Consider the following 15,843-nt stretch of genomic DNA (forward strand, 5'->3'; position numbering starts at 1 on the left):
TTCATTGCTGGGAATGTCTTGAATTTGGAAAAGCAGAAGGATATCTTCTCACCTTTTCTTTTTTTTTTTCTTTTTTTTTTGAGGCAGGAAAACTGTACTTCATATGTTAAATGTCTTTAATGCAGTTGTTGTTATAAACCTCCTCAGTACCATAAAAAAGACTAATTTAGCACCAAGTTGTTTTGCGCTTTGCTAGATGTCTACCTAGATGGTTTTATCTTATACTTTAGACAAAAATAACTGTGCAAAATTCACCTTTCTCCTCTGAGACCCTAAGTTCATGTTTACCCAAAAAAAAACCGTTTCAGTTTGCTTCATTTGGGTGACCCAGTAGGAAAAAGGAAAGAATCATTTGACCTAACAAGACTGACCTTATTTACTTCTGAAGACATATAATGGATATAATTATTTGACAGTTCTCATCACCACTTTTTTTCTCTGTAAAACCCCATGCAATCCTACAGCCATCCCCTTTTAGTACGTTCTGTTTGGTCATTCTTCATCTTGTCTGCATAGTGAGTCATTAGATCTGTGTGAAACAGGAAAAATAAAGATAATATTTAACTTTTTATCTTTATTTGAAGTGACAATTCAAACTACAAAGTGTAGGCTTTGGTTGCAAAGACAGCCTGAAGGTTAGGGCTGCCACTCATGTTCAAAGTATCAAATAGCTGCTGTGGTTTAAGGCATTGCATTAATGGCTTAAGCTAATATTTTGGACTGTAAGCTGGAGCAAAAAGGGGTGTTGTGATAAACCTTTGCAGCTTTGTGTGCTAAATCCCCTCGCAACCCAAAATTCTGTGAGTGAAGGACAGTCTTCCCAGTTCCCATCTGTCTTCCCTAAATCTAGGTCTAATTTGGGAGTAAAAAATTGTGCCTTCAGTGGGTGCAGAGATGAAAGTTGCCTAATCTAGCCTTCAGTCATGATCGTGGTATCTATTTTTGACAGAAAAACATTGCACTGAGACTCTGTTTTCTACTTTCAGGAGACTGAAGGCTTCTAAAATGTTTGCTAACTCACAGAATACTGTCACACTTTTAGAAACCTTCTATCTTAATATCCCAGGCCATTTAACAAATATTAATGAAGAATGCTTTAACATCCCTGTCAGTTTGCTGAAGAGGGATGAGAGATACAGGGAAGCTCAAGGTCAAACAGCAGAATCGAGAGCAGGACTTGAACATGTTGGCTCTTGTGCTTTACCTGGCAGACCATTCTTGTAATCTTAAAGTATTAGGGATTTTCATGGGAAACTGTCTTGGGTTGTTTTTTTCCTCACCTCCAGAATATCTAGGTGATGATAAATGTGCATTAGCAAAATACTTTTTTAGTGTCAGAATGGGCCTGTTACATAAGACAATACCATTTCCAACGTGTTCCACTGATGGCTAGAAGAGCTGTTAGGTATTTTTCAAATTTTCAATGCACTTGTGTGAAAATTGTGTATAACTAATATATAAAACAAATTTTAAAAAGAAATACATTAGTGGCAAGTACTCACTGTACCAAATAGTGAATTAACAGGTTTTTCTTTTAGAGCAATATAGTTTTTTTTAATGAAAATAAGGTTGGGTTTTTTTTCTGGCAAAATACAGACTACATGCAGTGAGTTGTACCAATTCTTCTTCAATGTTTGGTCACCGGTCCTGCTTTGAGGAGTAATATTTTGGATACTGCATATGCCCATCAACTGGACTGCTATGAGTCTATGTTATAAGTAAAGGATTTGCTTATAAATTTTACCATAGGAGGTAAATAAAATGTATTTTGAGTCGTGTAAACCACCTTTTAGCAGGGCAGCAGTTAGAGTCAGAGCTTTCACTTTTTTTTTTTTAAACAAATGTTTCTGTTGCAAGACAAAAGGGAAGGATAAAATATGGAATATGAGTAAAGAACATCTGTGAAAAGAATGGGTAAATGTGTCAGCAGGGGAAAAAAAAAGCATAGCTAGAAAGAAGGCCAGTGCTATTTGTTTACTGCTTTTGTTCTTTTAAATACTAAGCTTTTCCAGAGAGATTTAAAAGTAACAGATGTGGAGAGATATTTAAATTTATTATAATTTTTCAAACTTTTATTTTTACATCGTGTGTTGCTTTTTGTGCAGTGCCACAATAAAAGTGTTAGGTAGTCGGTGGCATGCATTATTGACCCATTCGCAGACACCCTTGTTCTTCCAAAAGCAGTGGAGACGTGTGTTAATAGACCAATAAAACATGCCCTGTCATGTTCAGCAAGCAGGAATACATCTGTTGAAGGCTTATGTGAACCATGTGCAAGATGTTTTGCTACTGGTAGAGAGATTCGTAGTTGCATTGGATTTTATTTATGTAAAATAGAAGTTCTTGAACTACCTAATTTAAAACTTTAAAATGCTATTTAAAAATATTTCTGTGTGTTTCTGTGGATTAGTTGCCCATTGAGAACCGAACTGAAGCTTGATATAAGTGGTTCAGACATTTCAATCATTTTGTACAACAGCAGATGGCTAGGAAAGAGCTGCCATGGTATGGAAATAAAATAAAGGCTCCCTTAAAAAATATAGCCAAAGTTTTACATTGAAAAGTCTCTGACATTTACTCCTTCCTGGTTTTGCAAATGGTTTTGTGCACTTTCAAGATATAGTTTTCATTCGTATTTTCCTTAATATGTTTTCCGCTGAACTGCGTAAAAACACCTCCTTTGGTGTGACAAATCAAACTGAGTTTTTGTAAGTGCCGCTTTTGTACTGGGGATCCTTGTTACCATCACTAAGAGCTGCCCTTCCTGCTGGTTATGATTGCATATCTTGTCCTACAATTTCATTTTCTAAAAGTTTTTTGTTTCTGGTGGCCTGAGATGATTGTTTCAAACGCAATTTAAATTATGGAAGTAGCTTAACGAAAAAAAAAATCTCAACTAGCCAATTTCTTTCTAACAACACAGTAACTGACCTTGCCATTAGTAAAACGGGAGCACCCTCAGCTGTTCTTAATTTCCCATAGGAAATGATGATCGACAGAGCTGGATTCAGATATTTCCCCTGTACTCCCATGCTGACATTCCCCAAACTGTATCTGGAGTTGACTGCTTTCTTCCAGGGGTGGTGAGGGATTTGTCTCTCTTCATCAACTTCTGCTACCCAAACAGTGTCAGGGTCAGTTCTCATCTGGACCCGTTTCTTGGCGACAGACCTTGTGAATGAGATTACTCCATAGGCATTAGTTAATCCAATGTCTGAGCATTGTCAACTACAGCTAGAATCAAATTGAGTTTAAGAAGGCTTTTATAGGAAAGGCTGCTAGGAGTCTTCTTGGCCAGCTAATGTCCACTTTTGTATTTATCCTTTGAAATATCCACTGCTGACAAAACAAAGCTTATAAAAAAGTGAAAATTTTCTCCAAATATAAGAAGTGCTGTCAGGATGTCAGATTTCACCGACTTGGCAATGTAGAGCTAGTTTCATTTTTCCCTTGATGTTTTAAAATAATGCTTAGATCTTGCCCTACACACCCTTGTAAGAACTCAAAAGTGGTTGGTGGACAGTTTATATATAACTTGGGAGTTATGTTTGGGAAAAAATGGCGTTTGGGTTGTTGGAAAACTTTGCTGAAGAAAGGTTGTGTCTGCCTCTGCCTTCTTAAGCAGCAGAAGCTTTAGGGGTATGTGGTCATAAGACTTTCTGTGATTAAAATCAGCTATATTTTGGCTTGCAAGCTCATATGCTAAAGCACATCCCTCTAGGCATAACGCCTTTTTACAACTGGCTTCTTTCTGTAATCCAGAGATTCACAATACCTATGTTTTTAAGACTTCAATACTGTATCTTCAAAGAATTACAAACATTTGAGACATATTTAAAGTTAGATGTCCATTTTAGATGCCTGAAGCTTCTACATGATGTTCATGTAGTGGACAGTAACTTTTTATGCCATAATTTTCAATCCTGTGATGAAATTCAAACTTGTTTAAGAATATGTTTTTGTAACAAATTGTAGAATTAATGTCCTTATATATGTCAACTTGCAATGACTGTTGGAGCTTCTTCAGTTCCTGCAGTTGATATTTGATAATGTCCGCATTTCTGTTACTGCTCAAAGGCTCCAGGAAGCAAACATTTTCAACTTATGGGCCTTCTGAAAGATTTTTTAACTTCATAAATTGTTTCAGGGTACCTTTCTAGCATATTTTTGTCTTGGTTGGATTTAAAACAAATAATTATAAAAATCACTGGCAATTTTCAATCTCTTCAGCAAATCTTAGTAAATACTGCTTTTTCACTGAGCAGATTGGTTGTTAAGGAAAAGATTGTGTTGCGTCTTCCAAGAGCTCCTGATTTTAAATTTAAAATAAATTGATCTATATCTGAGTCGAAAAAAAAGACTTGATACATAGGAAACTACTTGAATTAAATGCTCATTTTGACATTTTGCCAGTCATGGGAATTTGCACATGCTCTGGGCTGAGTTAAGATATTAAAACAAAAATACTACAGTCAAATGAAACATGAGGAAAGTTGAGGCTTGACTTTGTAAGTTATCATATGCATAATAGCAAACATGTGGTTTCTCTGTTCTTCACTTTCCTTGTATAAGTTAATAGTATGTCTGAAAGCAAAGGCATTTTGATACAGCTCTGTGTTACTTGGCATTGCAGAATTCTCCTACTTTTTCCATTAGTCTCAAATTATCCTCTCCCTTGTAACACAGCACTTCTGGGTGATATCCATAAGGGAGGAAAATTAGAGCTGAACGGATGGATTCTATTTCATTTGTTACCGATTTCATGACAGATAATACCTTGCTAGAAAACTATAGGGTCACACAGAATTACTTCTTGCTCGTTTCGAAGTAATTTAATTGACGTCACTTTGGGGGAAAAGGCTTGTTATTTAAGAGGGTTTTTTATATTACTCTTTTAAAGAATACCTATTGGCTTAGTGTACGCTACAGATTTGGCTGAACTGAGAAATTACAAACTTTTTAACATTTATATGCTTGAAATTTTTTCTGTAGCTTCTCATTACTGATTTTAGTTTTTTCTAAGCAAAACAACTGTGGTCTTTTCTGGTTTTGTTTTTTTCCTCTTTAGAGAGTACCTCAAGGTATGACAGTAATATGTGTACGTGAGAAAGATTACAAGTCATGTCTAGCTTTGAAGACCCATTAGTAAAATAGTGGCATATTGACACCTTGTGAGCCAAAGGAGCTGCAGTTGAATTTGGGCTTGGGGTGAAAGGATTGGATTTGTGTTAATTAAAACACTTTGTGGAAAGTAATCCAAATTAGTATTTTGGATACAAAGGATTTTGAGAAGTGTTGAGCATCTCTGACCTTACAGTCAAGGTGATAAAGTTCAATAGAGGCATCACTGAGATCTCTATCAGTCCCCTGGGAAAGTTAATACCTGACATTTCTAAATCACTGTGTTATTTATTTTTAAATACTTTCAGTCATTCCTCATCCTTAGTATGGGAGTGGACTAGGTACAAGTCCTTCGTCAGTCCTTCATTTTTCCAGTGCAGTTCTGTAAGGCTTTTTAATACCTTTTGTAATTATTTTTTTCTTGACTACAAAGGAGAGATTGCAGGGACTTCTCAAGTTTGTTTGGGATTGTTGGTATATGGTAACTGGCAAGGGGCTGAAGTGCCAATGTACTCCTTTCCTCTCCTTTCCTCTCCTTTCCTCTCCTTTCCTCTCCTTTCCTCTCCTTTCCTCTCCTTTCCTCTCCTTTCCTCTCCTTTCCTCTCCTTTCCTCTCCTTTCCTCTCCTTTCCTCTCCTTTCCTCTCCTTTCCTCTCCTTTCCTCTCCTTTCCTTTTCCTCTCCTTTTTTCTTTTCTTTTTCTCCCCAGTACCTCAGGAGGAATATAAACAGCTGTTAATGTTCAGTGTAATGATGCAGTTATTAAGAAAAGGATCTATGTGGAATCTGTTGACAGCTCCATGTATTTTGCATTGTTGTTTTTGAGCAGAAAATGAAAATGTTGCTTGTTGAAGCTGCTAACGTATTTATTCTGATACTTTTCTCTACTCATCCCCAAAAGAATGCCCTTCCTTATGTGGCACCTTGGCACCAGGAGTTTTGTTACTCGCCACATGGCACATTATCCCGTGCCACACTTAACTTCTGTGAGCTGACACAGCTGCAGTTTTGGTGATTTCATGTTAGCCTTTGTTTCATTTTCAGGAGAACTGTCTTACAGATGATATCGGCATATCTACGTGGAAGGAGCAGGTTTTCCTGTCGCATAGTGCCTTGCTGGCAAAGAGCTGCCAGGCTGCAATGGAGCTAGCAAAGCACAGCGCTGAGATTCAGGACATGGCATTTCAGTATGGAAAGCACATGTCTATGAGTCATAAGGTACGCCTTTTCCTTTCGTTCTGGGATCTTAAATAGAGAAAGATCTGTAAGATGTGTTGCTCTTGAGCTCTGTCGTATACTGCCACTATGCTGTAGACTTTTGCCAGCAGGTCAGTGATGTTGAGAGATTCGACTGCTGTCTGGTGTGAAGACATTTGCAGAAACTGCTGGTATGAACAGTGCTTATGAACTGGCAAAATCACACTCCTGGCAATGTAGCTTATTTCATTCAAGACTCTGTTAACATCCCTCTAGTGCATCTTTCCGCAGCAGCTTAAAACTTTACCTTTTCTGCTCCTACGTTCTTCCTAAAGCCACTGTCTCAGTAGCAGGAGTTGCAGGAGGAAGCATGTGTTGGGTCTCAAATTTGTACCAAGAGGCTCAACTGCTTGCAGCAGCACAAGAGCTGAGGCATGAGCTGCAGTGGCTGAAGGACCTGCACACATTCCCTTCTGAACAATCTGCTGTGGAGGTAACTTCCAGAGGGGATAGCTGGGGGATTAGGAGGGAGGTCACTAGATAGGGACAGGAGCAGCCTACACCTCAGCAGCAGTAGGATTTCTCAGAGAAGGCCTCTGACCTCCATTAGAAGTCTTTTCAGTCCACGGATAGAGTTGGTCCGAAGGAAAGCACAGACACTGTGGAACTCAGATCCTTGGCACTCTTGTTTTGCCCTGAATATCTGCTCCTACTGTATTGCACTACTTGCAAGTATAGATACAGCTTGAGACAGGCAGACAGACCTCCCATCTGCTTCAGCTGAGTTGGTTTAGACAGTTTCTAGTTCCTCCAAGAGAAGGAAGTGGTTTTATAAAGCACAGCTTTACTGCCGTAGAAATGTGCTGTTACTAGGTACAACTCTACCAGTTAATTGTTTCTAGTGCAGACTATAGCCTTAATGTTTTGTGTATGCTTTAATATTAATACATTCACCATTCACATATAGTTGTGTATAAAGGATTGCACAATTTTCATAGAAAGCTCCTAGCTATGTAACGTTTCTTTTGTCAGAAGGAGGGTCATATTGCATCAGCTTCCTCGGGTACTGAAAAGTAGAATGTATTACCCTTCGCAGATTAAAAACTGATATTCTTTCCACCAAAGACAGGATCATTCTTTCCTTTATATTTTTTTGCTCCCTGCCACTGAACAATCGCCTGCCTGGCTGTGTCCCATCACTTGCCCAGCTCTGCAAGCTGTCCTTTACCCGTTTCTTTGCCGATTCTCTGCATGCTTCCCTTTACCACAACTTTCTGCCACTGCAATGCTTTAAACCTCTTCCTGTCCCTCCCCTAAACTTGAAAAAGTGCAACCAAAGTACAAGTGTCAAAGCAGAAAGTGGTGAGTAGGTATAGAATCAGGATATGGACCTTGATTTGGTGAGTGGGTGGATATGTATAGACTGTTCCTGGGAATTGAAGAAAGATGTTCTTCTCTTTCAGCTACATTCGGACCTTCAGCCATTTGTTAAAGAAAGTTCTAGTGACACCATGGTCTTCAGTTTGAATTCTGCTCCTGCAGTCCTCCATCAGGAATTCCTTGGAAGGGAGGCATGGATTAAACAGATCAGAGAGGTAAATTCAAGCATTGTTTAGAATTTCCTAGTTTTGCCATTTGTATCTCTCTTCCTACCTATACTTTCAATCTGCAAAGAAACTTAGAACAAGGGAGGAGACAACATAGAGGTTAGCTCTGCTTTCCAATACTTAACACCTCTCTCTTCCACACTTTCAAGAGGGGGAAATCTAGGGACCTGACAGTCAAGCTCAGTCAAACTTCTATATGTCAGTGTAACATGCAGATTCATTTGCGTGGAGCATATGTCTGTTCCCCTGAACTACTTGTGCAGTCCCACGTCTTAGCTTAAAGCTATTTTCACTGGCAGCTTAAAGCAGAGAACTTTGCATTACAGTGGTTGAAAGGTAGGAGCACATTTCCTTCTGCCAACTGGGCTCTGGGAGCAGTAATTTTGGATGGGAAGGGAAAGATCTGGGGGACTTGGCTTCCTGACCACTACAAAATATTGGTGAGATCTAGCCAGCTGATATCCTTATTCTTTGTTCTCTTAATTCAGCTGTTCTTTTCCTCTAGTCCTTAGATGAAGAAGGCAATAAGAATAAGATAGCTGTGTGGTGTAGACCTTTTTTACATACCATATAGCATAGCAGGATTCAGGTCCATGAACAGCTTCCTGGGTGTTGCTGAAACACGAATAGATAACTGTAGAAGACAGCAGGGAGCAAAAGAGGGGAAAACATCAAAATGGCCAAAACTAAGCATTCTGTTGAGTTCTTGCATCAGTTGGACATGTTTTGTCTGTCTAAACAGCAGTGATGACTACCATGTGGAAATTACTGCAGTTATTACACAGATTTTCAGTAGAAAGGCTGCTGCCTTCAGTAAGAAGCTAGCTCTGTGCAAGCATATTTATTCAAGATATGCTTGCTGATGGGTCCTTTCCTTGCTGGTTTGAAAGCAGGACTTGCGTAGAGGGTGTGGAGTCTGAGCCTCTGCCTAGTTCTGCATTCATGATGGCCAGGTTGCAGCCTGCCTTCACGTACCACAAGCAAGAGACATAGTCTCTTCAGCAGTGAAATTTTGGGAAGTATATGCAGAATCTACAACCTTACAGTGGTATGGAGTTGAGGAATCTTAAAGTGAAGCAAATCTTTTGTCATTTTGAAATTAGGGGCTGGTAGTTTATAATGTGTGACGAGGAATTTTGGAAGTCTACAGTCTCAACACAAGGCTCATATGCGAGTTGACTGTAAATGGATTTGGATGATTGCAGTTGGAGAATAACAGTATTACCACAGCACAGTGTGTAAAAGCTTTGAAACAATTTCCCATCTGCAGAATCTAGAGGAGGTTGCAGGACTCCAGGAGTGCCATCTGCTTACTAATTCTCATGCCGAAAATGGGCATTATGGAAACAGTGAAGCAGTTCTCTCTGAGGTGGGGGTGGGGGGGAGTGATATGCACTATGCAAAAGTATCTACTGAATACTTCTTTAGCTCAATACAAAGTGGAATACCTCGTCCAGGAGCCTTTCTTGGCTTGTGTGGATTTATAAAGGAAAATTACCTTTAATTAGCTACAAGCTCTTTGAGATATCATCCATAGTCACATTCACTGCATGACATTCCGTGTAGGCCAAGCACTCAAACCAGAGACTTTCTCATGTTGGCAGTCCTCGTAAGAGTACGCTTATAAGCCACCCTCTTGTGCAGTGTCATTTGTATGGTTTAAATAGGCAAAGCATGCACCATGCACTCAGTCCCTGTCAGGTAGAATTTTTCTTAGTATCTGAGTTTATGACTAGGCATATGGAAGGCACATTATGGACCTTTAATTACTGCTAAGTAATGTGGCTTTCTCCTTTCATTCTTTGCTCATATAAGCTTTCATACAATGGATTAAAGGCAGCATCTCCTCTTGGCAGCTTCCTCCTTCTGCAGGAAGGTCTTGGAGTTCAGGGAAGTGCAGGTAGAGAGCTCCATTGCACCTAGTAGCCTCCACAGTGCTATACTGCTCAAAAAGCATGTGGCTGGGACTCAGTGCCTGTCATGCGTATCTTAGATGAAAGCAGTCTTCAGAGAGGTCATGAAGGATGCCTGAACTGCTGTGGAGTGCCCAGAACTTGTGCAGTTGTTTCACCACAGTTTTCTTGGCAGAGGTCTGGATACAGTTGCTGTTCCCAAGGTGGCCTTTGAATGGAGGCAGCCATATGCACCTTTCTGCTGCTGAGCTGAAGACCTTTTAAAAACCCCCTTGTCTCTTCATTTGAAAGGAGCAAAATACATCAGATATCCAGGTGTAGAAGGTTGCATCAACGCTGAGTATATGTTTTTTGAGAAGATTAGATTCTGACTTGGATGAAATTTAGAGACTGCCTTAAAAGGGACTTGGGATGTGTATAGGGGGTAGCCTTGTCATAGGAGGAAAAAAAATGTGTAGGTATGTGAACGTGTGTGTATACATGGAAATACATGTATATATGAATGAATGATCATCCATAAAGGCTTGAGTCTTTATGACACTGTCTCCCACAGCATCCTCCTGGACAAACTGGCTGCCCGGGGCTTGGATGGGTGGACTCTTAAATGGGTTAAAAACTGGCTGGATGGCCGAGCCCAGAGAGTGGTGGTGAATGGGGCAAAGTCCAACTGGCGGCCAGTCACTAGTGGTGTTCCCCAGGGCTCAGTTCTGGGGCCGGTGCTGTTCAATATCTTTATAGATGATCTAGACGTAGGGATTGAGTGCACCCTCAGTAAATTTGCAGATGACAGCAAGCTGGGTGGGAGTGTCGATCTGCTGGAGGGTAGGAAGGCCCTACAGAGGGATTTGGACAGGTTAGATAGATGGGCCGAGACCAACGGCATGAGGTTCAACAAGAACAAGTGTCGGGTCTTACACTTCTGCCACAACAACCCCATGCAGCGCTACAGGCTGGGGGAAGAGTGGTTCGAAAGCGGCCTGGTGGAAAGAGACCAGGGGGTGCTGATCGACAGCCGGCTAAACATGAGCCAGCAGTGTGCCCAGGTGGCCAAGAAGGCCAATGGCATCCTGGCCTCTATTAAGAATAGTGTAGCCAGCCGGTCTAGGGAAGTGATCGTCCCTCTCTACTCGGCACTGGTGAGGATGCACCTTGAATACTGTGTCCAGTTCTGGGCCCTGCACTTCAAGAAAGATGTTGAGGTGTTGGAGCGAGTCCAGAGGAGGGCGACCAAGCTGGTGAAGGGTCTGGAGGGTCTGACCTACGAGGAACAGCTGAGGGAGCTGGGGTTGTTTAGCCTGGAGAAGAGGAGCCTCCGAGGTGACCTTATTGCAGTCTACAACTACCTGAAGGGAGGTTGTAGTGAAGTGGGAGTTGGCCTCTTCTCCCGGGCAACTAGCTATAGGACAAGAGGACATAGCCTCAAGCTTCGCCAGGGGAGGTTCAGGTTGGACATCAGGAAGAATTTCTTTTCAGAAGGGGTTATTAGACATTGGAACGGGCTGCCCAGGGAGGTGGTGGAGTCACCATCTCTGGATGTGTTTAAGAAAAGACTGGACATGGCACTTAGTGCCATGGTCTAGTTGACAGGGTGGTGTCAGGGCAACGGTTGGACTCGATGATCCCTGAGGTCTCTTCCAACCTGGTTGATTCTGTGAGTCTCTCCTGTTCTCGCTGACCTCAGCACCAAAACCCTCCGCCTTTGTGCATTTAAAACTATGCCCAATGAACTGTTTAGTCAAGTGGCTATTTTAAAAAGAATATGGGTTGGAGTACAGTCCTGAAATGCTTAAAAAAAGGAAAAACAAAAAACAAACAAACAAACAAAAACCCAAAAAAACCACACCACACCACAAAACTACCCAACCCTAAATGGTTCCTAGGAAACACTGTGGTAGTCAAAGAAGTGCTTGAATGCTCCTCTTCAGAGAAAGCGTTGAAATAGTTGCTGAATGCAGTCCCTGAGCTTTTGGAAAGCCCTGTATTCTTAAAATTTAGCAGATAAGCCAGGAGTGTAGGATGGAGGATTTCCTAGGGGTCAAAAGGCAGAACAGTTGGTCACTTTTAGCCACCTAAGGATACCTCTCGCAAGACAAGAGCAAAAATTCTCTGGGTTAAGCAGGCATCCAACATCTAAGCAGTGAGGTACAAAGGATCAATGTTTGAGTGAAGAAATTAAGCAGAATCCTTAAAGAACAGGTCTAGAATCCATCTTAGCTCATAACATTTGTAATTTAAAAAAAGGAATTGGTCAGAAACTAGAACCATCTCATCTAGGCCAAGATAATCCATGTGCCTTTCACCATATCTTTCTGAGCCTCCTCAGAAGAATCAGGGCTGGAAGAAAAGCATTTATCAAATGCTTTATCAAGCATTTCTCAAGTATAGGTTTTAGGAACACATGTAAGAGGAACCACCTCATCTGAGAAAGAAAAGTCGATCTTGGAAAACATCCTGAAAACACACTTCAAAACCGTTGTCTTAAACCATCCCCTTGTGGTCTGCTTATCTGATGCATTTCGAGTCATTTCATGGGTGATTCAGGGATTCTTCTTCCTGGCAAGGTGAGTTGATTTCACATCACCTCATTTATTAATGAAGAATGTCATGGTAGTATTGCCCCTTACTACTGGCACATGGTGATCTTTGGTGTTCAGGAGGAAGGCTGAGCTGAGTTGGCCATTCATGTCTCTAATACGCTGGTAAGCAGATGCTATTCTTTGAGGGCCCAGAGCCCCAACATTCAGAGGCTGAGCTCCCCAACCAAGCAGTGAGACCTAGAAAGTTTTCCAAGTTTGACAAGAGTGCATACCTTTTTCAAATCAGGCTTAATACCTTTCAGGAAGCTAAACCAGATGCAACAGTCTGATGTAAAAGGCAAAAAAAAAATCTATGTGTCTGAAATTTGGGTCAGTAAAAGTCAAAGAACCAAACTACTGTGAGGATAAAAAGAAAAAAAACAAAGCAAAGATGCAGTTGTAGTAAGGCGGCTTAGGAAACAGGTTAGATAAGGTTGCTGCTTGGAGAAGCACAACTGCCGTTGGCTTGAATGCTTGAGAGGAACAGAGCACGAGAAAATATTCTTGCTGTTTATAATGTGTATTATATGCAGGAAGAGGCGTGGTGAGCACGCCTCTTCTGGTATTACTAAGACTAAAAAGCATCTTCCTCAAACATATTGGCAAATTTTCCGCTGCAGTGTGAGTCTGCATATAGGCAATCGTTTGTTAAAGGACATATTTCTGGTATGTTCTGATACACAATATAACTACTAGATTTATCTCGAAAAAGCCATAAGATCCAACTGGTATGAATAAAAGTTGGCAAATCAAAGAGATGGGAATACACAAATAAGGAAGCAGTTATTGGCAGCGGTTTTGCTACTCCCAAATGCTATCAGGCTGTCTTCTTAATATGCATTCCAGAAAAGCTGACTCTTAAGTTTAAAGAGAGTACTCAGTAAAGAGGTTCTGTAGATCAGTCTCCTTTCTCCTTCAATGAAATCAGTTTTGTTATCTACGGTTTTCTTTCCTGTTCTGCTTGCTTAGGCTCTGGTCAGTTCTTTTCTCTGTTTTTTTTTCCTCCCTTGCAAAAATTACTTATTTTCCAAATCTGTGCCATCTCAGCAACATCTCTTCAAAGATGTGCTTGCCACATAGTGTTCCTCTTCAGTGCAGGCCTCAGCTCTTCTCCTTATGCCAGTTTGGGATCTGGACAGGTTAGATAGATGGGCTGAGACCAACGACATGAGGTTCAACAAGAACAAGTGTCGGGTCTTACACTTTGGCCACAACAACCCCATGCAGCGCTACAGGCTGGGGGAAGAGTGGTTAGAAAGCGGCCTGGCGGAAAGAGACCTGGGGGTGCTGACTGACAGCCGGCTAAACATGAGCCAGCAGTGTGCCCAGGTGGCCAAGAAGGCCAATGGCATCCTGGCCTCTATTAAGAATAGTGTAGCCAGCCGGTCTAGGGAAGTGATCGTCCCTCTCTACTCGGCACTGGTGAGGCCGCACCTTGAATACTGTGTCCAGTTCTGGGCCCTGCACTTCAAGAAAGATGTTGAGGTGTTGGAGCGAGTCCAGAGGAGGGCGACCAAGCTGGTGAAGGGTCTGGAGGGTCTGACCTACGAGGAACAGCTGAGGGAGCTGGGGTTGTTTAGCCTGGAGAAGAGGAGCCTCCGAGGTGACCTTATTGCAGTCTACAACTACCTGAAGGGAGGTTGTAGTGGAGTGGGAGTCGGCCTCTTCTCCCAGGCAACTAGCGATAGGACAAGAGGACACAGCCTCAAGCTTCGCCAGGGGAGGTTCAGGTTGGACATTAGGAAGAATTTCTTTTCAGAAAGGGTCATTAGACATTGGAATGGGCTGCCCAGGGAGGTGGTGGAGTCACCATCTCTGGATGTGTTTAAGAAAAGACTGGATGTGGCACTTAGTGCCATGGTCTAGTTGACAGGGTGGTGTCAGGCCAACGGTTGGACTCGATGATCCCAGAGGTCTCTTCCAACCTGATTGATTCTGTGATTCAGTCGGCCTGCTCCTCTTGGCTGCTCTTCGAAGTCCCCACAGAGGACCCAGAGAGGTAGTGGTCCTAATCTACATCATTTCAGGAGACATGTTCCAGAGGAACTGACATTTGTGGTCTTCCCTTGTGGAGGCTAGAGGGAAAGAAACAGTGGTGATTTTTTTCTCAATGTGCCTGAAAAGAGAAGAGCTGGATTTGGACGAGGTGATAATGATACAGCTAGATTTGACCTAAGGGAAGGGCTTCAGGTTGGTTAACCAGGGATGCTCTGGGTCTGGCAGAGCACTGCCACTGGGTGAGAAAGACATAGACATCTTCTCTTCTACATCACCCTGTGACAAAATTGAAGAATTTGGTCTACGTACTTTCTGCATCTGGGTGAGAAGAAATTTAAAATGTATTCATACTTCTTTCTGGATGTGCCAGGAGTCATAGGTTGTATGTATCTGCTGCTTACATAAAGCATAATGCTGTATGCTTAAATACAATTCTAAACCAAAAGCATAATTAGCGTATCTAACCTAGGTCTAGTAGCACTGACATGGTACTGACATCCCCTTCTGAGAGCTCTAAACTATTAACTGTGTGCAAATCGCTATCGATGCAGGGAGACTTCTCTTTTAAGAAGTTAAATCCTGTTATTGCTGATATGAACTATAGTTTATTTCAGAATCTCAGGGGAGAGATTAATTAATGCTAACAGCAAGATTTCTTAAGACCAAAACATTTTGGATTCAACAAATGTTTAACTACAAGTCATAATAAAAAAAATAAAAATTACATTGAGTGTAATACATTTGGTTGTATTTTAGCTTTTTCTGTATCAGATTCCCAAAGAAAATTGGTTATGTTTGAAGTAGTAGCTCTTTTAATTGCATTCTTTATTCTTGCAACTCTAGTTTGTAGTATGTAATATCTTATATAAATCTCTCTTTCTCTTGAAGGCACAAGGAAAAGGAAATATAATGGACTACAAGAAGGTTGGTAAATTACATTTAAATCTGCTTATTGTTTTTAATGTTCCTTGTAATATTTTCAAGGATATTCTTGACAGTTGAGAGAAACTTCCTTATTAAAGTCAAGTTATAATTTGTGCGTGTGAGAGAATGGCTTGTGCAGTTTCTTGATTTTAAAAAGCCAGTAATAGTCAGCTGTACTGTAAGTATCAAATACAGCTATTTAATAATCATTTTTGCCATTATTTATCCCATTTACTTCCCCAAACTTGGTTTTAAAACCAGGCTTCTGATGGCTTTTGCTGTCATCTTTTTCTGCAGTCATTTACAGGTTAGCTCCTGTCTGTGGTCTCTGCATGTTGATAGAGTATGCTTTTACATTTTTGATCTCACCTTAATGCCATGCTGTTTATTAAAAAATATACACACACACGTTTTATAATAATTTGTGTTTCTTCCAGTCCCCATTACAACTTTTAGCTAAGTCACTGCTGCATTTGCTACTGGGACTGCTCTATAGTAAAGGCAGACCT

The 15,843-nt window shown here is 41.0% G+C and overlaps 1 protein-coding gene across 3 annotated transcripts in view; it reads left to right on the top strand.

The window, feature by feature from the left end:
- Positions 1-15,843, top strand: part of PDSS2 (decaprenyl diphosphate synthase subunit 2) — a 134,620-nt gene that overhangs the window by 105,685 nt on the left and 13,092 nt on the right. For all 3 annotated transcript variants that reach the window (XM_068399977.1, XM_068399992.1, XM_068399983.1), the window contains exons 5-7: positions 6,164-6,337; positions 7,780-7,911; positions 15,299-15,334. In XM_068399977.1, coding sequence (XP_068256078.1) covers positions 6,164-6,337; positions 7,780-7,911; positions 15,299-15,334 — 342 coding nt within the window. The remainder of the gene's footprint in view (positions 1-6,163; positions 6,338-7,779; positions 7,912-15,298; positions 15,335-15,843) is intronic.

The sequence above is a fragment of the Nyctibius grandis genome, chromosome 1 (assembly GCF_013368605.1).
Source record: "Nyctibius grandis isolate bNycGra1 chromosome 1, bNycGra1.pri, whole genome shotgun sequence".
Taxonomy (NCBI): domain Eukaryota; kingdom Metazoa; phylum Chordata; class Aves; order Nyctibiiformes; family Nyctibiidae; genus Nyctibius; species Nyctibius grandis.